General features: G+C 39.4%; 3 protein-coding genes across 6 annotated transcripts; 1 reads left to right on the top strand and 2 right to left on the bottom strand.

Annotated features, from left to right (window-relative positions):
- Positions 1 to 1,530: 1,530 nt before the first annotated feature.
- LOC139815454 (uncharacterized) lies at positions 1,531 to 8,625 on the top strand. The gene is made up of 6 exons (XM_071782382.1): positions 1,531 to 1,539; positions 1,813 to 2,070; positions 2,609 to 2,745; positions 3,296 to 3,740; positions 5,888 to 6,074; positions 6,584 to 8,625. The coding sequence occupies exons 1-6, from the start codon at positions 1,531 to 1,533 to the stop codon at positions 6,823 to 6,825; spliced, it is 1,278 nt and encodes a 425-aa protein (XP_071638483.1). The 3' UTR covers positions 6,826 to 8,625.
- Positions 8,626 to 8,683: 58 nt separating this feature from the next.
- Positions 8,684 to 17,380, bottom strand: Pect (phosphoethanolamine cytidylyltransferase). 4 transcript variants are annotated; one of them, XM_071781102.1, is made up of 6 exons: positions 17,081 to 17,380; positions 13,851 to 13,988; positions 12,974 to 13,153; positions 12,460 to 12,886; positions 11,954 to 12,174; positions 8,684 to 10,976 (listed from the first exon to the last, which is right to left on the bottom strand). In XM_071781102.1, the coding sequence occupies exons 1-6, from the start codon at positions 17,125 to 17,127 to the stop codon at positions 10,880 to 10,882; spliced, it is 1,110 nt and encodes a 369-aa protein (XP_071637203.1). In that variant the 5' UTR covers positions 17,128 to 17,380; the 3' UTR covers positions 8,684 to 10,879. The 4 variants fall into 4 exon arrangements, with proteins under 4 accessions (XP_071637203.1, XP_071637204.1, XP_071637201.1 ...); XM_071781103.1 differs by lacking the exon at positions 17,081 to 17,380 and adding an exon at positions 15,839 to 16,034 and having other exon boundaries at positions 8,684 to 10,989; XM_071781100.1 differs by lacking the exon at positions 17,081 to 17,380 and adding an exon at positions 15,839 to 16,028.
- A 2,204-nt stretch (positions 17,381 to 19,584) lies between these two features.
- On the bottom strand, positions 19,585 to 26,167 carry LOC139814667 (uncharacterized). Its single transcript, XM_071781099.1, has 7 exons — positions 26,005 to 26,167; positions 23,577 to 24,796; positions 23,191 to 23,250; positions 20,983 to 21,213; positions 20,673 to 20,843; positions 20,247 to 20,415; positions 19,585 to 20,129 (listed from the first exon to the last, which is right to left on the bottom strand). Coding segments are annotated over exons 1-6 (1,833 nt in total). The 5' UTR covers positions 26,007 to 26,167; the 3' UTR covers positions 19,585 to 20,129; positions 20,247 to 20,266.
- Between the last annotated feature and the right edge of the window lie 196 nt (positions 26,168 to 26,363).

Below are 26,363 nucleotides of genomic sequence, written 5' to 3'. Positions count from 1 at the left end.
TTTCATACGACGATTCCAGTCCGTATTACTCCTGACCCCATATTCGCGCCGCTCTCGCGGAAAGAAATTCAAATCGATTAAAGCGTTTATGCAATTTTGGTAAACCAGGGCAACGGGGTTTTCTTCTGAGAAGAAAGTAAATCTGGTTAAAATTGAAAATAATGCGCGATCCGCTATAGTGCCGCGAGCGCGACTGAACGGCAGTAAATTGCCGTGAAAAAAAAAGATGTTAGCTGCATAACAGTTATAGAATAATACGGTTGTTAGGTTTTAGCCGCTATATTTATGGAAGTTCACTCCATGAACGTAATTCACTATTCTGTTTACGAGTCGAACGCGCGTACGTTATCGCGCTCTGTTCTATACTTATCATATACGGTACTATTTGCTCTACAAGACGTACTGCTGTAACGTCGTTTTAGCGTCATCATCATCTTCATCAAGTTTTCAGTCCGAGGACTGGTTGGACGCGTATGTCCATTCTTTCCTATCTTGAACTAAAACCTATACGCATTTTCTTGAAAGTAGAGCATCCTATGTCTTTGACTATTTGTGAACAACAATCTAATCTGAGTCCATTTCTACCTCTCTTTCCTATCTCCGCCTCCGATATATCGCAAATTAATCCTTCATGTCTCAGCAGGTTTCCTATCTCTCCTACTCTTTATTGTTTTCCATACACCTATTTCTCTTTGGGGACACCCCCCCCTCCCGAAGTAATCCTCTTCTGGAAATATCCGACCGGGGGACTATTTTACTTCCGGAATCTTTTACTCCAGAAGATGCCATCATTATTAGATACGTTATATTAGGGATAAGTACATTAATGTGATAGTTTCCCGTTGCCTTTCACATCGCAGCCGCCTAATCAGTTGATTGGCGTCTGTGAGTGTTCAGTATCGGACCTGTCGAGAATTCTGGCCAGCCCCGATAGTGACTTAGCTGCTGGCCCTATACTTGTTCTTTTAGTCGCCTCTCTTACAGGCAGAACATACCATGGGACTATTCTATACACTGAGAAAAAAAATTTGTCAATTCTAAGAAATATTTAGTCCGATACGTTCAACTAAACATTTTAGTTAGTTAACTAAACATTAGTTGAATTAATTAATTCTTGATTAAAGAAACGAAATAAATTGTTGAAACAACTAATATTTAGTTAACTAACTAAAATGTTTAGTTGAACGTATCGAACTAAATATTTCTTGGGATTAACAATTTTTTTTCTCAGTGTACACCCCGGTCCCATACGAGGTTAGTGTCATCAGATCGAAAGTAATTAACCTCTCGCGAAAAGTGCTCTTTTAAAATGTTGTTTCCTGATCGAATGAACCTGCAACGATGAATTCACGACGTCGTATTGTCTCAACGAGACAGAGAACGTATGCTAAGGGATAAAATAGTTTAATTCCCATTAAAATGCAGCGCGGAACGTTCTGCTGTGCGCGCCGCTCACAAATTTTCCCTTCCCAATTACAACCGATCGTTAAGACGATAGCGCAAAGGTCGAAAGAGAGAGGACGGCGCACAATGGATCGAGTAAAATAAATTGTCGAACATAATTTCAAAAATAAATTTTTCGCTCGCCGCGGTAAAAGAGACTGAGAAACGTTAAAACGCTGCTTCGGGGCATCGTTCGGAAGAGCGACAGAATAATCGCGCGCGACAGTTTCAAGAAGAGACCGTGGAAACGGTCGCGCCGTGGGATGAGAAGCGGCAATTCACTCCCGCCGTGCCGCCCTGAAATCTCTTCCGCCGCCGCTCTCTCGTTCTCCGATCGCCGAATGATCATCTTTGACTCGGGCGTTTCAGGTCGCCGCCGCCGTTGCCCAGGATTACGAGGTATCGGACATTCAGTGCAGCGGCGCGGGATCGGCGGCCGATCTCCTGACAGCGAAGATCAAAAGGCCGGTCGGCTTCAGAGGCGCGCCGCTCTTCGCGGACGACAGATCGGCGAATCCGCTCGCCGACATTCACTGCCAGATCAGGCCGGACCCGAACGATCCGCAGGAGGATAACTACTTCCTGAAGGTGACTGACTTCTCCCGATGCGGCATCCTCAAGAGAAACGTGAGTCATCGAGAGCGATCGGGCGAGTTACGCGGAACGCGATTTTTACGGGGGGGCCCCCCCGTACGATGACGCCGCCGCCCGCTCCGTTCCCCCCTCCGTACCCTCACTGACGTCGCACAAACGGAACAGCCTTTACGGATCGCGATCGGTCGATAGCGTTTCTAATTCGCAATTGATTCCCTCTCATGAGTCTCAGGAGCTATAGTACTGCTATCGCGTATACACATACCAGCGAAACGCTTTGTGCGTCCAATCGGATCGTATCAGGCATCGGATGCCGTTATAATATTTCGAGAAGCGATCAGAAGCGATAGCTAACGCTGGGATTAGCCCGCTGGTTGGTAAATACGTCCGAGTTTAACTGTACCGTTCGTATAATTCCGCGCTTCGCGGCTACAAACGTCCTACATTTTGAAGGCGCGGCGCATCTCGCGGGACGTCCTTGTAAAAATTGGACCGTGTAACTCGCAAAAATCACTTAATCAATTCTCTTATGCAACGAGCTATTATCATCGCGATTGATCCGCCACCACAGGGATTCATCCACTTGCGGGTGTGGTTCCCCGCCTTTCCCGGCGTGGTGATGCTGGCCGACCAAGAGCTGATCCTGATGTGCCGACCGCCCGAGCCGACGCTGCTCAGGCACAAGGCTGCCGGTTTCGCCGGCACTTTGTAAGTCACACGCATTCCGCGTATAAGTATATATATATACGCGATATCTTCGTCGAAATCTCGCGGGTAATGGACGAGCATTATTTCCGCCACGCCACGCCGCGTTCGCGTATCGCGTCCGCCGAGGAGCGGCATTTCTGCGCGAGTTCCTGCCTCGAGGAGAAACGGTTATCCGCTTATTTAATTATCATATTTCATAATAGCGATGCAGACGTACCAAGCGCCGTCAAAAGCAGGAAGCTTGAACGTATCATAATTGTCTTTTATCCTTTGCTTGGACGATCTATGCGAATAATCGCGGCATCCTATAAGAACCAAGAATACCTCTTCGTCTTTCCGCGATGAAAAACTGAAGACGATACGATTGCTCATGTAAATTAATCATTTGAAACGTTATAAGGAGAGTAATATACGTATTTTTAATTTATATGTAAATGGGAGAGATTTGTGGCAAAAGTGTAGAATTAACGATAGCTGATATAACAGCAAGAGAGAACGCAACGTGCTGAAGCGACGACGCGCGTCTGCTTTAAAGGGTTAATCGTTTCAGTCCGCACGGCGCCAGAGTGTCCGGAGTGGTGGAGGAGACGCCGGGCCGGCTCGAGTACGAGGTGGCCCTTTATCGCGAGGCGACCGGCAACGTGTCCGATAATTCGCAGACGGTCGATCAGGCGGTGCCGATCGGCACGAAGCTGCAGCTGCGCGCCCGCATCAGCCCGGACAGCGCCTGGGGATACATCAAGCTGCTGGAGGTGACGGTCAGTCCCGATCCAGATCAACCCCACGCCCCCGGTAGCGTCGTGCTCGTGAAGGATGGCTGCAGGAATCGCGATTTTGCGTCCATCATTCCGCATCAGCCGGCGAGGTACCGCGAGCGCAAGAACGAGGTCTTTCTCGACTTCGAGGCGTTCCTGCTGAGCTCGATGAGAGAGCGTTCCACCCTTTGGATTCACTCGCAGATAAAAGCGTGCATGGAGCCGCAGGACTGTCAACCGGTAGGCGATAACGATTTTCGATATGATTCATTGATAATAACTGAAACAGAACCGTTATGTCGTGTGTGTACAATCAATTAAAGAGAAAAACACCATTTACAGATTATAAGATTTTAATGTATATTTACCTTAAGTTTGTAATCTATATATTTGTTTTTTTGTTAGTTTCTGATAATATTGAAAATTAGATTTATAATTTTTAATATTTTATAATATTAACAATAAAATTCTAAAATTAATTAGAGAACATGCCATTTTCGATCGGGCTGGATCTTGATAGCCTAATTATAATATTTCTGTGTAAATTTTATAGCTTTTCCAAACTCAGTAAACTGCGTGACGATTTTTTGTCGGTTTTTAAAGAACAGTTCTTTTCTACAGCAATAATCGATTTAAATTTTGGTATTGATAAACATCTTTATTAAATTGCAGGTTAATATAAGCATCTTTCTTAACCAGATTTGAACCTATATAGCTGGGGTGATATTTTCCGCAATAAATTCTTTGTGATTTAATAAGGAATGCTTATATTGGTATCAAAATTTAAATCGATTATTTATCGATTTAAGTATGTGGGTTTACTGTTTCCAACAAAAAAGGGCTGTGTTTTAAAAACCGACAAAAAATCGGCGCGCAGTTTACTGAGTTTGGAAAAAGTATACAAACTTTGCATAATGTTATTATTAGACTATCAAGGTCTAGTCCGGGCCGTAATAATGTTTTCCTCTCTATAATTGATTTTCATTGAATACTTCGTGGGATATGACGAGTGCCAGAGTGGTGCCTTGAAATTGTTTGCCATAGGAAATCTCGTTTATTGATGATATTTAAGAACTGGAGTAATTTGTAATAATGCTTTATTTTTGTTTTAATTATCTGTTATATAATCATCATATATTATTTGATTAGATCTATATTATAGCTTGGACTTGTAACAAGCTTAAATCTGGCTATCTATCCACTTACATTAATTAATTAATTAATTAATTAATTAATTAATTAATTAATCTTAATTAATCTGGTTATATCCATTTCGTACTAATTCTAAGACATCTTTATAGAATATATCTGAATTTACAACAAAGTATCGTAAAATTCTAAGCAGTCCAGAATTTATTTTTATTATTAGCAACGTAGACTCATATCATATCCATCAGCCCAGCTATTTCTTAAATATTATTCAGCAGAAAAATATAAATTTATATTTTTAATTAGCGTCATAATTATTAAATTGATTATCAATTTAATTACGTGTGCTATTTCGGCTTTAGCTTGAGACTATGTTTCAAGACCGATATTACTCGGCGCGGCGACGCGCAGTTTGCTGAGCTGGAAAAAAATGTATACACAAAAATATTATTGAACACAAAGATCTAGCCCGACCGCGTAAAAGGCATGTTTCTATTACTTTCTTTTTTTCACTTTTAGCTAAATAAAACACTGAACAAGAGTCTGTCCGTTAAAGTTTAAAACTGTTAACACACAACAAAAAATATATTTTTTTATAAGAGTATTAGTCAAAGATAATTAATTATGCTGCATAACTCGCTCTGCAATACGATCCGTGTTACATACTGGACATACTGTCTACGTATTACATACTAAAATGACATACATCTATATTCGAATGCATTAAATGTACCGGCATGTTTCACGTCGGTAAAATTTATGACAGAAAGAAAACGCGATAGTTTTGAAATATATACATAGCATGTATGATGTGCATACAAAAATCCATTTTCACAACGGATGTAGGCGTGACATTCAACGTCAAAGATATCATCGAGATACAAGAAATTAACTATCTGAAATGTGGAAAAATCTCTTCGCTTATGAATCTTACATAAGACGATTCGTAAGTCGGTAAATCTAGAAGTCGCGATGGAAGAGATATATAAATTGCCGTAGCCACAGACATTATCTGTGTCGACAGCATGTTATTTATGTATTTCATTCTATCATTTCAATCTCTATCTACTTCAACCTACATCTATATTACATCGCCTAGTCGCCTACGTTACATTAATTAATTCAAAGTTTATTTTAATTGTTACAGTAATCTCCCGTGACTTATCGAGACTTTCTAATTAAATACAGGCAAATGCCTGTTATCTATCGCGTATTATGCTAGCCCTTTATTTTCACAGGACTTCTGTCTCGATCTTTTCGAACCTTCGGGACACGGGAAGAAGAGGAAGAGAGCCGTCGAGGCGAATGTGGAAGTATTAGGCGAGTTCCTCCCGAAGGTCGAGCGTTTGATCAAAAGGTACAACGATTCCACGCCGTATACGAAGTTCAAAGAAAATATTGAGTATACAGTGATGATGCCGGATGGTAAGCTTCATATTTCTTAATCACAGAGAAATTAAATCCCTTGACTTTGTAATCGAGATTGATCTCTCTGATGTTAATTCTCGCGAGACTCTGCGATAAGATTTACGTGTAACTTATAAATTCTCTAGCGAATGCATCGAGATTAAAATCCGCTCTAGATCAGAAGTCGGCAAAAGATCCATTTTTGAATGGTTTCCGTAATTATTATTTACTAATTTTTACGCTAAATTCGAAATTCAATAATAATTAATTACTATTATATTTTGAATTTCTTGTTTCAAATTAATTATTGTATTTAAAATTTGGTCAATAAAAAATATATTTCCTCTTCCGTTATATACATGATGATCGTTCTTTTATATAGTTACTAGTTAGCCAGCAAAGTCTAAAATATTTATCCGGCTCTTTATGGGAAAAGTTTACCAACCTCTGATCTAACGGGAAAAAGCGGGAGGGACGCATAAGGCGATCGCTATAATTCTAATTAATATTTCTCCTCATTATCGCAGACCTGTACGACAAAGTTACGGCCGGCCTCGAAGGTAGCTGCGGAAATTTTCTCTACGTGGCGACGGGATTGGGTGCTCTACTCGTGTTATCGGCCTTTATCATGTGCTACTTGGCGTCGCGTCTTCACAATCTGTCCTCGACGGTGCAGCAGAACAAGTCCATCGACGAGCTGGTCCGAGACCGCACCAGGAAATATTGCGACACCACGCCCGGTTACACCGGTCGTTCGACCATGCAATAGAGCGACGCGCGATAAGAGAGATACATAAATCACTCGCGCCGAATATACTCCTCATCAAGTTGTACGGTGTAACACGCGCGCATATCGTACAGGATATAATTAATGTAACGTTACTTGGAGACTAGGACGTTTATCTGCTAGAAGGAGGGCAATGTCATCGTTTACGAGCCACTTGACTCCTCGCTTCGAAAAGCGCGAGATATTTGTCCCACTTCAGTGGCGATGAGATGTATCCTTAATTAATCACTGATATGATACGATAGTCGCGTACCGCAACTTCGTCGAGGAGCGATTCCGTCAGCGAGCACTGAATTAACGTTCGGACTAGCGAACGTTGCCGCCCACCGTGGAACGAAATAATAGCTCTCGTAACGAGGAACGCCCGGTGGCAAATGACTGTGCTTCCCGTGTAGAATAAAATCAATTTAACGACGAACGTTCGAGTGAAAGTAAATTCGGAATTCGTGAAAAGAATCTGTCATCGGATTTGAACACAGAACATCTGCTTTGTCTTGCGATGTAGATGCGGTGTAGACTAGACTTAGACGTGTTTACGTCTTCATGAGGAAGCACTTTTTAATTTTTCTACATAAACACAGAGCCTCTCTATCTCTTGCCTAATTTTTCACCTTTTTGATTCTAAGCAAAGACAGCGTTCAAGAAGAACAATTTCTGTTCTGTGTTGTATGATGTTAATAATGCATCATTTGACTGCCTGGTCGAGTCTTGAGTATCAAACAGTTAGACGAAGTGAGAAAAATTGCTAAAAATTGAGTTATTACTTAATCGCGTTTTTCTCGCGAACCTTTTATTCGTTTATTAGTTAACTTGTAATGCACTATTCCCCAAACATTTCGCGCACATCATGCAATTTCCGTCGAAAGTTTCACAATCTGTCTCTCGATATTGCTCAAATACGAAAAAAATTAGTCTCACTACGATGAGTCTCTCAAACGTGCAATGCTATCACGTGACCTGATCATGCGAGCGGATCGCTCGTGTAATAGGATAATAAGAACCTCGCCGAATGCGAAGGAACTCGAACGGGAAAAACATTTGGGGTGGTTGCACGAATTTATCTCACCTTGTAAATAAACACAATTGCGGCTCGCATTTTACAGCATACCTTTTAAAAGCGCAGATGTTTTATACGTATATTATTACGAGAATCTATATATAATATATCGTAATTAAGTAAAAGATATTTTGGAGGAGGTCTATGACTCTCAAGTTCTGAATCAATCTGTTTCTTAACCCTAGACAGACTCACTTATTTTTCTCATACGTGAATGACTCACTGGGGTAATACGTTACCCCAAACTTGTACCGCGTGTATAATATTTCCAGAATGTTCTTAGAAAACTTTATAATAGATAATTTTGTTTGTTGTTTAATAGGGAAGACGATAGTAGTCATCAATTTGCGGTAGTAAAAAAAAAAACAGTAAAAAAATTTCGAAAAACAAAACAAAGAATCAAAAATTTGGCTGAAATGGCCGTAATTTGAATTTCGCGTGGGGTAACGTATTACCCAGTGAGTCTGTCTAGGGTTAATAGAGGGACAAGAATTAATAGGGAGAAAAAAAAGTTGAAGTTTGAGCGAAGAAAAATTACCTTGTTCGCCGAATTATTATACATTCAGCTGAGTATGTTAAAAAGCATTAATATACGCCTGTATTGCATGTTCAATAACTTTGCGTGTCTCTTGAAGTTATCTTTAAGAAACGCTCTGAAAAAAGAATGGAAGTTTTATATATTTAACAATAATGCTCATACGAGAGAAAGAGAGGGAGTAAAACTAATCGCGAGGACACGATAATCGGTCAGTGAAGGTAACTAAGAAGCGTAGTACACATTACTTACGATTATTGTAGATGTGACCGTGTACAATGACTATTTATTATAAAATAAAAGGTTAAACAATCTTCTGCGTGCTACAATCTTTGTTCGGTGTCGAACTCTCTTTCTGTATAGAAAATCACGAACTGTACAATTTTTTTTGTCTTCCAGTGTAATCTAATTCAACTGTCGCTTACAAGTTTATCGGCGCCAATGCCATCGCCACTATGTTATCAGGTCGAGAAACCTGTTCGCGTTATATAGGATGTCCCAGATTCTTCGTTCAATCGTAGATTGCCCGTCGATGCTTACGAAAGCTTGACGGACACTTGTCAGTCCTCGCGATTTAATATCTTAACGAAGAGAGCTCCAATAGTTTATCTGGAACATCCTTAAACAATCTTCGTGTACGACGAATATCACGTATTTTCTCCGTTCATTCCTCCACAGACGCAAACAGTTCAAGTTCGGAGATAAACGGTAACTCGGTTTTCGTTCAGTCTGTATGACGTGCGCCGTAAATCTAACTTCTTTGGCTCCGTTATTTTTGGGCATACGATACTCTAATATCTCGCATTAGAAAATCTAACACTTAAATTACGCGTCATAATTTGCTTCGATGAACAATGCTAGTTAAATTAGCTACCCGGCCGGATGTCTTACGAACCGCGAAGTTCGGTCTCGTAAGTATCGCCGTCTAGTAAATGATCTCGGTATCGCTAAGAAACATGCGATAGGCATTTGTAAATGCTTAGGAACTTCCAATTAATTAGACCGAATCACGAGCCTAGCTCATTTACCTGCCAATCTCGGCTATTTCGTAATTCCTGGATAAAAGACTATGGAATACTCGGAATGCGTTTGCATATACGCGTTCCGATATATTTTCGCTAATTAAATATATAAAATATTTCATAAATATAATAAACATACACCTCATATTGCACAATGAGAATTCCTTTGAAGATCGAACATGTCATTGTTTCAGTAAAATTCAAGCTATAATCCGTAATATTCGTAACTTGCTTAAAAATATTGAAACTCCATTCGAACAAATAACAAATGCTCTAGCGTATGCGAAAAAGATAAAAACGACAGAATGATAAAGACTGCGTTTAGACGGCTATTAGTGCTATTGCATTTTTATCGCTTATCAAGTGTAAAACAAGGATAGAATAAGCAAATAGCGCTAATAGCGCGCTCCCCGAACGCAGCCAAAGTGGTATGAAGATCATCGCACGATGAAAGAGAATAGTAGCGGAAAAATAGTTGAAATTCAACACCACGACTTGAAAAATATTCGATCTTCGTTTCTACATCGCGTCTTACATGATTGCTTATACGGTAATTGTGATTATTTCCGATATTTGAATCAAGCAATGATATCACAACGTGAACATCGTGAGAGAACAATAATTACGAAGCATACTTACATTCAAAGGCTTTGTAACATTTTGATATACCTTTAAGACAACTCTTTAGAGATATGTTGAGATATATGTAGGATGTGCCAGGACTGTGTTCTAGGCTTGTGATAAGATTAGAAATAAACACGAAGTTAAATTACTTTAGTTTTTGCTGAAAAAATCCGCTGAAATTAGTTTTGAAACACAATACGATTCAATAAACGTATTTCGAGAATCAAATTTATAATTGCCATTTTAATTAAAGAAATTGGATGTAGCTTGAGACATCCTTAACTTTCGTTTCTGGCAATTTAGTAACCGACAAAGTTCGAACGTTTAAATTATTTTGTAATTATATAATTATTATGAACTAAATAAATTTAGTTCACTAGATAATCTTTCTAAAAAGTTCACTAAATGATTAGAAAAATATTAATCACCATTTAAAACCCTAAAGAAACATTTAAAAAATAAAATTAAAAGTGATAAGAAATCCATAGGACGAATGACGATAGCCCTGGCACATCTTGCATATAAAATGTTCACCTGATTTCATGATCGTCATCGTTGTGCATCAATTTCTGATAGCAATATTGCAATAAATTAAAACTAGCGCGTGTTTCACGTCGCTAATTAATATTTCTATTAGCATACTGATTGATTATAAATATTCATTTCAACTATGTAAGGCATTTCGAAACGATAAATTGAATGTCGGTGTGACATCATATTTACAACATTGACTTTATAAAATCTGATAATCACGCATACACACTGCGAATGTTCGCGTAAAGGAATTAAAACGAACAATTATTCAATCCTGTCATTTTTCTCAGACTTGATGATGGCTTCGTAAGCGGCAAGCTCTTTTTTCTCCTTCCTTAAATTTCTATCCTCGAATTCCAACCTGCAATTAGACGCTAGATCAACACGTGATAGGAATGCTCGCAGTCGTTGGGATATGTGGATTTTGATTATCATCAAAAGAGGCTACTATATATATACGATATATTGCAATAAATGAGAGAATGGAGCAAAATGGAACTCAAGAAAATACTTTGCAAGATGAACATAATTACATATCCCATCAGAAGCAGTAAATGAATGAATGACAACAAATTATAATGAGACGTAAGTAAATATGCGTTTATTGTAAATTGAGTAGAAAATACAGAACTGCCAGGTCTGTCCCAGATTGCTTAATTAGGTAATCAACGATTGCTTAATAATTGAATAAAGAATACAAAACAACCAGATTTTAATTATCAACATTTGTTGAAATTCTTAATAACCGTGCAAAGCTCGTTCGGCCTGGGGGGATAAAAAGCAGAATATGACAAATTAATATGTAAATTTTTTTAACTTTTCGGCGTAATTAAAAGCTTTGCAATATCAATTTTATTAAAAATATTTAAGTTATTATAGAATAGGGATGGAATATGGTGGAACATATAAAAAATATATTTAGTTTTGTAGAATTCTAAACAAAAATGTACATAGTGACTCGAGAACGGAAATTAATATATTATCAAATCGCAGTAATATATTGCTCATAGAATAATAACGCGATCAGTCACTGTATACTATTTTCTCAAATAATTATACGTAGTATAATTGTACTATAAATGTGAATAACAAAGATATCGAATAAATAATCTTTATAAATATATATATCTCCTATTTAAGCAAATTGAAAATATCGTTAGCAATATGTAAATTTAATGTAATTAATTTACTCAAGAATTTTATAACTAAAGAACATAATTACGATTACATATAAACTATCATCAGGAATCTTTTATAAACTGAAGTATAAAAAAATTATTAGAAAGTTTAATAAAGAGAACGTATACATGCATAACACGTCTGTAAGATAGAACATACCTGTGAAGAATGATCCTTTCAACGATTTTTTCCGTCGTCATGTCATTACCGCTATCTAACAATTTAAACTTATTTTGCCTCTTGGGCTCCGTGTACGGATCCGATCCATCATCGCAAGGCATTATAGGCGTTTGTCCATGACACACGATAGATACATTAAAATGTTCCATCAGATTTCTTGTCACCGCATACGGCGCGCCGATTACAACTTCATTGACATACTGTAAATAAGAAAAGAGAATACAATGAATAAAGCTATGTGACATAACTCGTTTCTGTTATCTCAAACAGTGGCGTGACCACAGACGTGATTTATCAGTTTCTTTTTACACTAGAAAATATGCATCGCAGTCTTCTGAAAACTACGCATGTCGCATCTATATTCATATATTGACTAAGCTCATATGTTAATGTACAAATCTGTATTTTTCCATTCTATCGTTTTCCACTTTATCTCACGCGGATACTTATTAAAAATCTCAGATCGGTGCAAAAAAAAGGCTCACCTTACACGCTAATACACTGAGAACCCGTTCGTGAAGATTCATGATAGGATGATTGCCGCATTTATATCGATTAACAGCGGGATCGGTGTGTAGACCGACTATGAGGTAGTCCCCCTCCTTTTTGGCGACCTCCAAGAAATCCAAGTGCCCCACGTGGAAGAGATCGAACGCGCCTGCAACGTACACGATCTTATCGCCCGGCTGCGGACTCTTGCCGTCGCTGAACTGTATGATTTTCTGTGTGGTCGGCAAAAATTGCGAACAGCCGGTCCATGGACTCCGAGCGGTTCGATCCTGACCCATGCTCTTGCTCGGTTCTCTGTCGACACTGTATTCGTTGTCACCCTGTCGAAAGTGTTGTCGTGTCATCAGTAACATACGTCCTACAAGATCGGTCGTCGAGACGCCGGCAGTACGCTGGACTTCTCTAAAATATCAAAACCTTCTTAGTAAAAGACTGTATAATCTTTTAAATAAACAGCAAAATAATGTTATTTCTTTTTAAAGAAATTACCTGTAACGACCGGCTGCCTTAACTAAATGATACGTGTCCACGCCATCAGCGGTCATTGTAATATCATCGCCGTGAACACAAAAATCACAGTTATGCTTGTCTAATGTTTCTAAGGTAGTGACATAAGGCGCAGCTTCGACTACTTCATCTACCCATTTAATGCCGCGTACCATTTTGTACCTAAGGAAAAAAACATTCAGTTTGTTAATGCTCCTAGTTATAAAATTTATACGTAATCGTTTTATCGTTATTTTATCGATTCTATATGCTTAAACAGTTGTTCATGAGAACTTTTGCAATTTTAAATTTCGCTGTAGTAGTTTGATGTAAAATTGTTATATTCGTATCGACATAATCTTGATAATAATCTATAATTAACACTGGAGAAAGTAACTTATGTAAACGCGGTCGACAAGACACAGTTCTTACTTTGTAGCAACGTTAGATTGTGTACCTTAACTGTTCAGTTTTTTTTTCTACGCAAGTATTGACCTAAAATATCAAGGCTCTAGCGAGACCTTCCTTCTAACATGATTGTAGCTCTAGAATATATTAAAATTTTATATCCAAACGATGGCGAATATGGGACTCGCATAAACATCTCTTTTGTAATAACTACTACAATAATGTGCTAGAATTGGTGCACTAACATTCATCATTATGTAATCGCGTTTCCAAGGCATAAGACAAAAAAACCGTGTACAAGAAGTGGAGAACACATGTATCCACTGTGCCAGCATTACGAGCTTCAAGAGAATAAATGTATAGAATTTGAAAGATTAATTAACATAATAACTAGCTCTAGATGACAATCGAAATCGTGACCAGTCATTATGGCTTACATAATTTCCTAGCTTTAATGAAGCAACAGATATACCTTTCTTGCTCGGTGAAGACAGGAGGACCCTTGTGTCTCGTGATTTCTTCATCGTTGTGGACACCTACCACCAAATAATCGCCTAAAGCCTTCGCCTGCCTCAAGGAATTTGCGTGTCCAAAATGCACCATGTCATAACTGCAATCGAAATTTTATTTGTATTTATTTCGTGTCAATAAAGGGAGAATATTGTTAACAAGAATGTCAATAAAACTATTTCGAGTTACGAAAAGAATTACTAGGAGAAAGCCGTTCAACTTAATATAGAAAACTGTGTGGAAATTTTTCCAAACTAATATTGTTTAAATTGTTTGATCGCAAGAGAAGATTTAAATATTATTTTCACTATAAATGTATAAGCAATAATAGACCGACAAATGCACATTTGTATGGATTTATACATCGTTTGTACTCCGGCGTTCCATGTTTAAGGGCCGGTTGTTCCAGCCTGTTGGTAAACTACCTAATAGTTAAATCATATGTATGTCTTTGTTTATCCTTTACATTGGACGAAGATAAACATGTGATTTAACTATCAGGCAGCTTACCAATAGGTTGGAACAACCGGCCCTTAATAATATTAAACTAAATTTTGCGAATTGTGTGCAAATTGCAAATAATTCGACGAAAACGATTTTCCCGTCTGTACAAGACAAAAAATAAAAAAGCGAAATATTTTCATATTTCAGCGTGCGGGGATGTTTATAATTATTAATAACGAATATAGTATAATGATTGAATAAAGATATCGTAAAGTAGGGGGAATAAAGTAGCCTTGAATGTAAAACAGCTTTGATAACTATTATATCAGTCGCACGAGTCGCGATAACGCGACATATAAATCACATGATAACACATTGAAATACGCATCTGAGCGTATCAATTTCTTTCGCGATTGCAATACTAATTAGTATTAAATGACGTGCAAAAATGTGGGAATAGGTAGAGTGTTAAGTAATGTGTCGTGAAACGAAACGTTTAGGTCGACAAATATACAAAAATCTATCGAAATTGAAGAGAGAAAAAAAGTAATCAAAATTGCAATTAGTATTAAAATTAAAGTGTTCGAGAGAATGAAACATTAAAATCGATACATTCAAAGCTACAATTTAATGAGTTTTTTTGCGTCCATCAACGTGATACGTTGATTTTTTTTATTTGCACATAAAAACTACACGTAAGTAAGCCGAGCGAGCCACAATGAAGATCTCGCATTCCGAGGGTCTTGCGCAGTCATAAAAAAAAAACACAATACCGCAGTGAATCGTGAACATCGCATACGAAATCGCGCGATCATGTTTCACATGTCTCCAGCTATATCATTCTCCATTGCTAATCGATTGTCGTTTTAAACGACTCATTTCCTCATGTGCCAACAACATTGATAGAGGTATCGATTTATTTTTGTTCCAAATATATGCAAATGTTTTAAATGTGCGTCATCGCGCAGCGGAGAAGGACGACGGGATTCCAGAATCGCTGAAACAACACTGTAAAAAATTTAATGTCCCAGAAAGTCCACTCTAAATTTTGTATTAAAATAACTCATGCATTGTGTTATTTTTTACATTTAGAAATGTTATATCGACTAAAATAACATTTCTAAATGTAAAAAATAACACAATGCATGAGTTATTTTAACACAAAATTTAGAGTGGACTTTCTGGGACATTAAATTTTTTACTGTGAAGGGCTTGAATTTTTGGCACGCCGATATTTTTGTTCTGCCTTTGAGAACTACGATTTAATTTGAATAGCTTATCGTCCGTATTTAAAATTATGAATACTCGAGTAAAAATAAAATGTTAATATAAGATAATCGCGATTCTTGTCAAAGCCATCATTAAAACTGTATAAAATTATCTTTATATTGTTTGAGATAAGTATATGTATAACATTTAAAGATACTAAGTATATGTGAAACTTAAATTAATCGGCGCTGCCGACGACAGACCGGTCTGCCGTGCTCTCCCCGTGCCATTTTTTACCGGAGCGTTAAACGAGGACAAACGGCGCTTCGAATTGTGTCGCAGCGAACCGGAGGAGACATCGGCGACGATTCTCTATTGCTAATCCGCACAAGTGCGGGACACGATTTCGGAGTGCACATCTGTCATTTCGACCCATTCGACTAATCTACTTCGTTAGAGCGGAGACTGGAGAACGCGTCTTTCCTCTTTCCTCCTCTCGTCCATGATAAAACACCTACAATATAAATAAACGTAAACTAAATTATGATATATAATCCTCCTCTTGTGTGTCCATGATAAAACACCTGTAATATAAATGTAAACTGAATGGATAGAGTTGTGAAATATAAATAAAAATGTTCCTACAATAAAAATAGAAACCTATAAAGAATAATATACAGCTGAATTCCAGGATTTATACCACACACTTTTTCGGTGCATGAATGATAAAGAAAAAGGAAAATCATATCCGGAACTGGATCGTCTGAGAGTAAAACCTCTACACTTTCCTTCACAAGTTCGAGATTAAGCCTCTTATCGCCGTGTTTCCAACTAGAAGCTCCAGTTTTTTTTACATGAAAATCTTCTATCAACTTATACTCTTCTTATCTTCGTTTTATAGCACTTTTCCAATCCTTCTAAACAAACTTTTCCCCTATAAATTTATACCCCTACACAGTCTACGACCGGTTAGACCGTTAGAATGTAAAAATATACGACCTTTAAAGGCTGTATGTAAATTTCTGAAAAAAGAAAGGAAAGAATATTGAAATGACGTGTATCAGAGTAACGATATGAGGCGGAAGATTAATTGAAGACGGTGCTGTGCATAAAGAAAGACATTAAGCGCATAAACAAAAGTATCGTTCGCATGCAATCAGCGGTTGCACGAGAGTCAACGAGGAGAACCGGGGAGAACGCGCTGATTCAGGGACTCCCGACTCGCCGTCCCTCGCGATTTCACTCCCGCGTCGGCGGCGGGACGGAAGGGTTGGTTGGACACGTATGACCGTGTATTAAATATCGATTGATCGCGTTCTCCTAACGAACGAAGCTCGGGAGGCGGAGGTCGGAGGTAATCCGCACCCCGCGCTTCGTGTGACACGTCGAGAATGCGATCGACACGTGTGCGCTTCCGTCGGCCGGCCCGGCGGCCTCGCGGCGTGCGTCGGCGTCGCCTCCCTGCGGTCTCCTGACGATCCGGTTCGACGCGCGTTTCCTCGGCGCGGGTCCAAAAATATCCGTAAAAATGTCGCTCACCATCCGTCGCACCAGACGCGAACCTCCTTGCGGGCCTCCTCCGTCATGACGGGCGCAGCCGGGTACTCCGTTATCAGCTGGATATCACAGGATATCACTGACTGGCGACTGCCGTCCCTTCCTGTCGCGAGTGACGTCCGACCGGACGGCTGTGGGGTGATCGCCGGGAGAGGGGCAAAAGGGCAGAGGAAGAGAGACAGAAAGACTCCGCTCGCGCGCACGTGCGAACAATCGCCTGCTGAACCTGAACCGCCACCGATCCCGTCGCGCGGCCGACTGCTCGCGTCGTCGTTTTACACATCGCCTTTAAAATCCCACCGCGTCCCGCGTCCTCGCGGCTCGGCCGTCGGCGTCATCAGGCCGATCAGGCGTCATCGCCGAGTAGGGATTGGCTGGCGTAACTCCGGGGGAAGCTTGAGACAGTTGAGACCTTCCACGTTTCACGTCGCGCCGACGCACGGAAACGTACGGCCCTTGAAAATTGTAGCCGGCCGTGATAATAATGAGTCACACGCACGCATCTGGCTCTTTTATCGATTTCGTAAAAGATGTTACTTACTTATAATTGCGACTGGTTTCGACGCCTATCCATGGCCATGTCGGTTTCAATCCCCCCGCCTCCTCTCCCCCGTCACGGCTTATTGATTTAAATTTCTAAATGACCAATTCTTTGCTAGGGGCAAAAGATAAAGGTGCGGCGAAATAAATGGCTTCGATACTTTGAAAAAGAAATTTTGTTGATATAGCTGCTCGCAGATTGCACGATTGCCGAATATTTGATGAAAATGCGATGAATTTACCTAGAATTACTACATTATCATGATATAGCAAGAATAATGTTCATATACTTATAAAAATTGTTCTTTTTATATACATATATTTTTATGCGTAAAACAAGCCAGTTATATTGTAGTTCTTAATAATAATAAAACGAAATGGCAATTTAATTCAATTCGAAAGCATCAAGCGATTACGGAATGTATTCTTTCATAATCCGATTATTTTAGCAAATTAAATGCACGGCGATTGATCTGTCTGGTTAAACGTTTTGATCTTATTCCATGAATAAGATGGTGTATTAACTGCTAACTCATCTAATTCAGAACTTGCGTCATTTCGTTTGCCATTAGTTCGGAAAACAAACCTGCATGTTTAAATATATCTTTTAGACTCATTGTCAGAGATAGCGAACGTGATCTGACATATGATTTTTCAGTCACGCTAGATGCGCATATATGCTAAACAATTTAATTGCACAATTGCGACTGTAAATATTAATCAGTGCTTCATCTCTTCCTGGTTTATATATGTATAAAGTATACATACACTAATTATGATATACAATATACGAAACTTCTTTGTTTTAATAAAGGAAGACATAGTTTACAGTTTACACGATTAGTGCTTAATCATAATTTCATAATATCTTGTGATTAAAAAATTATGTCATGTCATTAGGTCTGTTCTATTTAGCTGAATTTCTTGCACAGTTCATCTTTTCTCTTTTTCTCTCCAACGTGAAAAGAAAAAAAGAAAAGATGAACCGTGCAAGAAGTTCAGCTAGAAAGAACAGGCCTATTACCCCTTTGCTATCACTATAGTCTAATAGATATATTGTTCGCTATCATTATAATATAGCAGACACAAAGATATATAATGCAAAATCATTATATAGTCGCAAAAATATGCGGAGAAATGAATAAATAAAATTATACTAAATAGTAATTATAGAAAATGATACTAAATAAGCTTATTATTCTTCTTAAATTCTGTATGAAATAATTCTTTTGTTATATATTGCCATGTTAAAATGTTATTGCGCAAGAAAGAAATAGCGGCATTCTGCACATCCCAATAAACTTATTATAACATCGCCATAAATGCATGTAGAGGAAAGTGCCCTATTATGAGACAGGATCCAAATATGATATATGTTAAGCTAAAAGACCCTATATAGGCCCTATCTGTTGATCCCACCATGAAAAAACCCCGCCATCTCATATTAGGATCCTATCTCATAATAGGGCACTTTCCTCTATACACTGTACCGACAATGTGGATAATTCAATTGAAAATAAGCTGAAAAGCTCGATTATCGTGGAAATGCAGGCGATACAGTCATAGACATAACAAATATTTTATTCCAATGCGATAAATCTCGGTGAAGTAAATGTTTTTATTGAGTAAAGGGGCAAATTCCGGACCGGATCGTATGATTCTCGATAAGCAGATTGACCAATGAATGAAGCAGTCTTCCTTGGCACTCGATGAAGATTAATTGTTATCGATAATGGTATAACGAAATTATCGAGCCTCTCTAGATAGGATATTTCATAGTAAATCTAATATTAGCATGTATATACGCGTGTTTATGATGACGGCATTCAGACATCTATCTTATTCGTAACATAACTTATCAAAATATGTCACATTCTCGCGTTGATTGAATGCCGACTATAATTACACGTTTATACATTAATAATTTACACAAAACACATTACACAATCTCTGAAAACGTGTTTATAATGGAAATAAATTGCAATTATACAAATAATAAATAAAAATTTATATCGCTACGTATAACGATACAGATATCGTGAAAATAAATATGCACAAGTAAAAAATAAATACGCACACTGCGTTAAAGAAACGTTAGAGAAAAACCACTTAGCAAAGAGTAACGCCACGTTTCAGCTTTTTTTTTTTTTTCGTGTCATTCTTACACTATTTTATTGAATGTACAGCGGCAAGCCAATTGAATTTAATACTATATCAGCGACAATCATACGACATAACTGACCGCCTAAATATATTAAGGAGCTATCCTAAGTGTAACACATGTGACTTGCACAATTGATAATATTATAATATTACTTAGAGCTAATGAAGAATTGATGTGTACTAGAAAAGAAAAAAAGGAGACGTATGCTCTCGTGAGAATGTGAGTGTATAATTTTTTTTTTGGAACGATTTTCTGCAACTGTGGGCTCGTCGGCTCATATCAATCGTCGACTGCTATTATTCCCTCTGGAACGCAGATGGGAGTATTCTGTTACAAACGAGAAAGACATGTAGACACAGGGAAAATGTCCCGGGCATAATTCTTTCTTATTTAGATAGTTCTACTTCTTCCGCTCTCTTTTCTTTGCTATGTTCTAATACGCACATTTGACCGTTTGTTCGAAGTCAATAGCCGTTCTGTTGCCTGTAGCTGCTTCCGCCATACCCGCTACTGTTCTGGCTGTAGCTACTGGAGCCACCGCCGGAAGTTCCGCTCCCGAAGCTGTTTTGTGGGAATGATTTACTGCTTCCATAGCTAGCCCCGCCCATGCCACCTATGTGAAGCGTACACGAGGCGTTTACAAGACACAATAATTTCCACCAAACTATGCTACCGATCGTCACAGCGGTGTAAAACTAAGGGCCGTAAGAAATAGGGAGGTGGAAAGAATAGAAGGGCTAAGAATGTGGAGAGACTTGATTGTATCCGTATTTTTACTGATTAAGAATATCGCAATAACATTTTCCATTCAGACAAGCAGACCAATTAAATAAAATTACACAATCAATTTTTTAAATGCTTTGAACCCACCGCTACTGCTTCCGGACCATTTGTTGCCGCGATCATTCGCGCCAGTACCGGAAGAGCGGTCGAATCTTCCTCTATCTCCCGCATCACGTCCTCCACGACTACCTCGTGAACCGCCACGGCCTCCGGAACCTCGTCCACCTCCACCTCCGCTGCGTCCGCCATATCGTCCTCCTAATAATCAATCAATGCAAAGATGGAAAGTCAGAATTTTTTCAATAAACTTGGATGTAAAGAATATGAAGAATATAGATCTGGTACAATCGTATTTTCTTTAAATTCTAATGTAAAAAAAAAAAGAATGAATACTCACTCTTATAAACGCCAGGATTCCTGGATAAATCATACAGTTTCGGGTTGACAACTTGCTTGGCCTCTTCCAGAACTTGGATTAAGTCACCAGCCTTGTGAGCATTGCCGGGCGTGAAAAAGGCGTACGCAGTTCCTGTACGCTGCGAGCGACCAGTACGTCCGATACGGTGCACATAGTCCTCAGAGTTGGACGGATAGTCCAAGTTTATCACAAATTTGACATCCTCGACATCTGTGAGATACAGCAAGTTATAATAGCGGCACACGGAAAATACTTGTTCCTTTGTGGTTCAATTAACTTATAAAGCGAATAGATTCAAGCATTTTACCAGGACGCTGCCTTTGCTAATGGAATTAAAGAATCTAATCGTTATCACTGAAGATTACCATTATCGAGTGTTCTGTACCAAACCTTGAAGAATTTGCAATTACAAAATGTAAAAAAAAATATCATGATAATTCATCTGCCGACTCCTCCCTTCTTCAACGTGCCGTCACATACTTGACAATTTAAAACGGTACACTTGGATATATAAAGGACGGACAAAAAACATAAAAGTTACCTCATGTAATAGGAAGCATGTGTTGTTTCGAGGTGCAAGTTTTTTTTTTTTTTTTTTACTTTAGTTCCATTTGCAATTCGCATATAACATTCAAGTTGACCACAAAGAGCAAGTCTGCATGTAATTACCTGTTTGCGATTAAAGCTGGAAATGTAAATACATTTTTTGGAAATGTAGAGGAATCAGAGCTCAGATGGTTTCTCATCGAATTCTCGCTTCACGTATTAGCGAGCTCTACATTTTTATTCTTAGTCAACATTACACCCTTCTCTCCCGCACCAAAGTATGGATCTGTGTGCTGCCTATTTCGAAATTTGGTCCTTGTACATTGCTTCGGGTGAAGAGGTTGGAACACCAAGTGAGCAGCACCTTGCGTTCTCCACTCAACCCCCACATGTACTTCCCGTCAAATAATTAGCATCAAGAACCACGCACCACAATATTGTGAAGACTCCTTCCTACTTCGAAGCCATAATTATTATTAGTAATCGCTATCGTTATTCTATAATTGTTCGCCCTAACTTACAAAATCTTTGACAATTCAAATTCAAAAGTAATATAAAATGTTATATAAGTTTAAAAAAACGTTATAAAAATTGCCCACGTTCTCTCTCGTACCGAGTTCTTGAATATCTGCGAGATAAAACGTGGTTATTGATAATTGTTTAGGACAATATCACAATTAATGCAGAGCGCGACTTGATGCAATTTGTTATTTCAATCTAACGAATAATCGGCAATATCTATCCTTTTTGTTTTTCTTTTTCGTCTTCATGCTAAAACGCCCTAACATAACAATTTCCATACTTTGGACCGTCGCAGGTACAGAGTGAGAGTGTTTTTCGAGTGGCAAGGTGGCCGAGGCACAGCGTTTGGTTAGCTTGTTGCGAGGGGGCGGCGACCAGCAGTCACGCCCCGTTCAATTACATTTTCCAAAGCTAGTTGCAGAGTTCTAAGACTCCAGAGTCGCATGTGCCTCTGAAAACACATAGAACAGCACGTTAATACCAGACTGACAGGACTTGTTTCGATCTGAGAGTACAAAATCGGAAGAGATAAACCTGGCTAATCGCTCACCTGGTTCCCTCACTCTTAAAGCTGAAATATTTTGACGTTCTTTTTATATCGTAGCTATCTCTATTATATCGCGTAAGATTTATTTAACATTATTGTTACTGTTCGAATATAAAATGCGCGAAAACATTAAAAGAACGTCAAAATCCACTTATGCACTAGCCTATAATAAAGGAAGTTGAGGCTTAGAAGTTAACGAAACGATTAAAACTTATTCATTAATCGTACCGCTGAAAAGACAAATGGCGATGTTAATTGCTCAGGTGCGCTCTAAAACGCGCACTACCGAAACTCTCGCTTAATTAGTGGGCGAAACGAAAGAATTAGCGTAAAATTAATGAAACGAAAGGATGTCAATGGCAAAATCAAATAGGGTATTTAAACTAGTCGTTCCTGGAATTCCTTAAGAGTAATTAAAATTATCTCCAGCCACACTGGTAAGGAGGTTGTCAATCAGTCTGGCACATGCCGTTATCCGTTGCCACATTACAATACCACGACTTTCACAAAAATGTGAAATAACCATCGCAGCCTGACCCTTACATCATACCTATGTATCTGCAAACTCTTACCTAAACCTCTCGCCGCCACGTCAGTAGCCACAAGGATGGCAGACCTGCTATTCCGGAACTCTAAAACAACATCTCTTGTATTACAAACATCACAACTTCAAAAGATAATGTTATTAAAGATGAAACAAATAAACATAGAACGTTATTTAGCTCAATTTCTTTTCTTCTTTTGACAAGTATAAATTCATTGTACGATATAAAATATTAAGAGATTTAAAATATTACAAGATCTTTCATTTATATAATTACTTGAAATTAGAATTTTTTCAGCTTTACTTATTTGAATAAAATTGACCGAAAATAAGATAGAATTTCAAATATTTAAATAAAAAGATCGTTAACATTTGTTTCTCGTGTATTTAGAAGATCATAGCAATAGCACTCACGATTTAATACATAATCTCTTTCTTGTTGGCTTTTGTCTCCGTGAATACCAATCGCTTGCCATCCGTATCTATTAATAGCTCTTGTTATATCATCGACTTTCCTCTTAGTTTCCACAAATATTATAGTCTTATTTTCCGGTTCGTTTGAGATTTCTTCCAACAGTTTCATAAGTTTACTTTCCTTCTCGTATTCCTCGCATACATCCACAATTTGCAGAATATTGTGATTGGCGGCCAACTGTAGGGAGCCTATGTTGATCTGTATGTAGTCCGTTAGAAACTCCTCCGCGAGATTACGCACTTCCTTCGGCCACGTGGCCGACCACATGAGAGTCTGACGATCGGGACGTATTTGTTCTACAATTTTCCTAATTTGAGGCTCGAAGCCCATATCGAGCATCCTATCGGCCTCGTCGAGGACTAGGTATGTACATCTACGTAGATTTGTCGTGCCGCGCTCTAAGAAGTCTATGAGACGACCCGGCGTGGCAATGCAAATTTCTACGCCACGTTCGAGGTCGCGCGCTTGTGGTCCCTTCGGGGCACCGCCGAAGATGCACGTGTTTCGCACCTGAGACGACATACCAAAATCCGACGCGACTTGCTGAATTTGCTGCGCCAATTCTCGGGTTGGTGCCAAGATCAATGCGATCGGTCCGTCATTCCGACTCAGTCTGGGCTGATGATTTATGTGAACGATCGCCGGCAAAATGTACGCCAGGGTCTTTCCCGAACCTGTCTGCGCTATACCGACCATATCCCGACCGGACAGCGCGATAGGCCAACCCTGTGCCTGAATCGCGGTTGGCTCGCCGAATCCCTGTCTACGAATCTCGTTGAGAACGTAGTCCGGGAAGCCACCTTCCTCGAAATAAACATTGGGACCTGGAACGTTAGCCCCCTTCACGGTGATCTCCTTGTTGGAACGGTATGACTCCACGGCATGAATACCCCGCGCCATTACGTTGGGGTGCGGCTGGTAGAAGTCCTTTCTGAAGGACTGCAGGGTGCTCATGTCCCAACGTGGTTTACGTAGACGCTCCCCGGGCTGCCGGTTCTTAAAATTGTTGTTCCCGAAACTACTGTCTCTGTTTGCGCTGCTGCTGAATCTACTGCCACCCCCACCGCCTCCGTCACGTCCGCCGAATCGACCTCCGCGTGCTCCGCCGCCGCCACCACCTCCTCCTCGTCTATCAGAACGTTCGCGTTCACCGTATGCCCTTTTTCAAACAAAGCAAAAACCATCATTAAACCTCGGCACCACTATATTAAGAAGAAAGAGAGATCAAATCTTAGGCCTGTTCTTTTCAGCTGAACTTCTTGCACGGTTCATCTTTTCTCTTTTTCTCTCCAATGTGAAAAGAGAAAATATGAACCGTGCAGATGTTCAGCTGAAAAGAACAGACCTCTATTACTTTAGGAAACGGTCATGAATTATTTTCTTTCTCGCTGTAATATTTTTTTGCAAGTGTTTAGATGTTTGTATACATGATTCTACTTTAGCTGCAATATGCTGTACATTTGAACTTGAGATTATTACACGTTGGGGAAAAAATATGTTATTATAAACAGCCGACAGCTCATCGGTGAGCAGGAGAAACTTGTAGGACAAATAATATTTGTTCTTTTGTATCTGAATTCTTGTACCTTTTATCCTTCCTCTTTCCTTCTGTAATTATACATATATCTGTCTCATTTTAAGTGCAAAAATTATAACATAGCGCAGCTACAAAAAACAGATCTATAAAATACCAAGGCATATCCTATTGTCTTAGTATTCTACAAGTATTCTACTAGTATTCTATATAATCCTACAATTATCTGGAGAAGAGAGAGACTCGTCTTTCTCTCTTCTCCAGGAAAACTCTCTCTTCCTCATACAGCATTGGAAGGCTTTCTCGAAACGTTAGGCTTATGTAATTCAGTTCGCTTATGCTTCCTGATTCCCTAACGATCCACAGTTACGTATCATCCCAATTAATTGCATCTAGAAGCTTCCTATCGCTATATGTTGCCACCAATCTCCGCTATTTCTTTGTTAATAAAATTTCGGACGAAACTCGCGAAGATTCTCCCACGCGTTGCGAGCGAAAATGTCGTGGGAAAATGTCGCGAATTTTTTTCCTCGATGCGACGCGTGTCCCCGAGTCTCGAGGAAATCCGCATATCCAGGATGGATATTTTTCGAGTCGCGCGATTCCACTCGGCCGTCGCGTACATTATTCAATCCCGAAATCCGGTCTCGCGATATCTCGCAATCCGTATCGCGAATTCTGGCGATTCATGATTCATCGCGAACGCGACAAAGGAGCCTTTTACCGTTCGCAAAATGGCGTACAAGCGCGATCGGACAAGTAGCGGAACGTCGAGCGAGAAAAGTGCGAGAACGCGGGCGAAATTCGCCTCGCGTTCACTCGCGCTAACTTACATTGCAGCGGGCGGGAATGTGTCGCTGTTTTCCGTGCGATTTCCTTGACGATTGCCGATGTGGGTCGAGAACAATCCAACAATCCGGGCTGGGTGACGAGAACACGTTCGGCCGCTAACGGAGCAGCCAGCCAAAGGGACGAGGACGAGGTGTCTGGCCGTGTCGGCGTCACGCTGTCATGGCGCCCTCGGCGAGAAGTAGTCCCTCCGCGAGTCGCGATCGCGCCCTACGGCCACGATCCTCAACAATCGCGTACCCTTTTCCGCGGAAAAATCGTAATACGAGTAGAAAATTCAGCGATTTTACCAAGGGCGTACGCTTTTTTTAGTCCCCGCGACGACAGAGAGACGAGGAAACCT

This window comes from Temnothorax longispinosus, chromosome 6 (genome assembly GCF_030848805.1).
Source record: "Temnothorax longispinosus isolate EJ_2023e chromosome 6, Tlon_JGU_v1, whole genome shotgun sequence".
NCBI classification, from domain to species: domain Eukaryota; kingdom Metazoa; phylum Arthropoda; class Insecta; order Hymenoptera; family Formicidae; genus Temnothorax; species Temnothorax longispinosus.
The sequence above is the reverse complement of the archived record's forward strand: the minus strand, read 5'-3'. Positions and strand labels throughout refer to the sequence as shown.

Excerpts from the sequence above, each read along its gene's own strand:
- LOC139815454 (XM_071782382.1), top strand. Across the intron at positions 2,071-2,608 it reads GCGGCATCCTCAAGAGAAAC|GGATTCATCCACTTGCGGGT; the intron begins GTGAGTCATCGA and ends CCGCCACCACAG. Across the intron at positions 3,741-5,887 it reads AGCCGCAGGACTGTCAACCG|GACTTCTGTCTCGATCTTTT; the intron begins GTAGGCGATAAC and ends TTATTTTCACAG.
- Pect (XM_071781100.1), bottom strand. The coding sequence starts at position 15,960 with ATGTGCACTCCGAAATCGTGTCCCGCACTTGTGCGGATTAGCAATAGA. Across the intron at positions 12,887-12,973 it reads AAGGCAGCCGGTCGTTACAG|AGAAGTCCAGCGTACTGCCG; the intron begins GTAATTTCTTTA and ends TTGATATTTTAG. Across the intron at positions 10,977-11,953 it reads GAAAGGATCATTCTTCACAG|GTTGGAATTCGAGGATAGAA; the intron begins GTATGTTCTATC and ends GTCTAATTGCAG.
- LOC139814667 (XM_071781099.1), bottom strand. Across the intron at positions 23,251-23,576 it reads AAGAGATTATGTATTAAATC|AGTTCCGGAATAGCAGGTCT; the intron begins GTGAGTGCTATT and ends ATGTTGTTTTAG. Across the intron at positions 20,416-20,672 it reads ATGGTCCGGAAGCAGTAGCG|GTGGCATGGGCGGGGCTAGC; the intron begins GTGGGTTCAAAG and ends CGCTTCACATAG.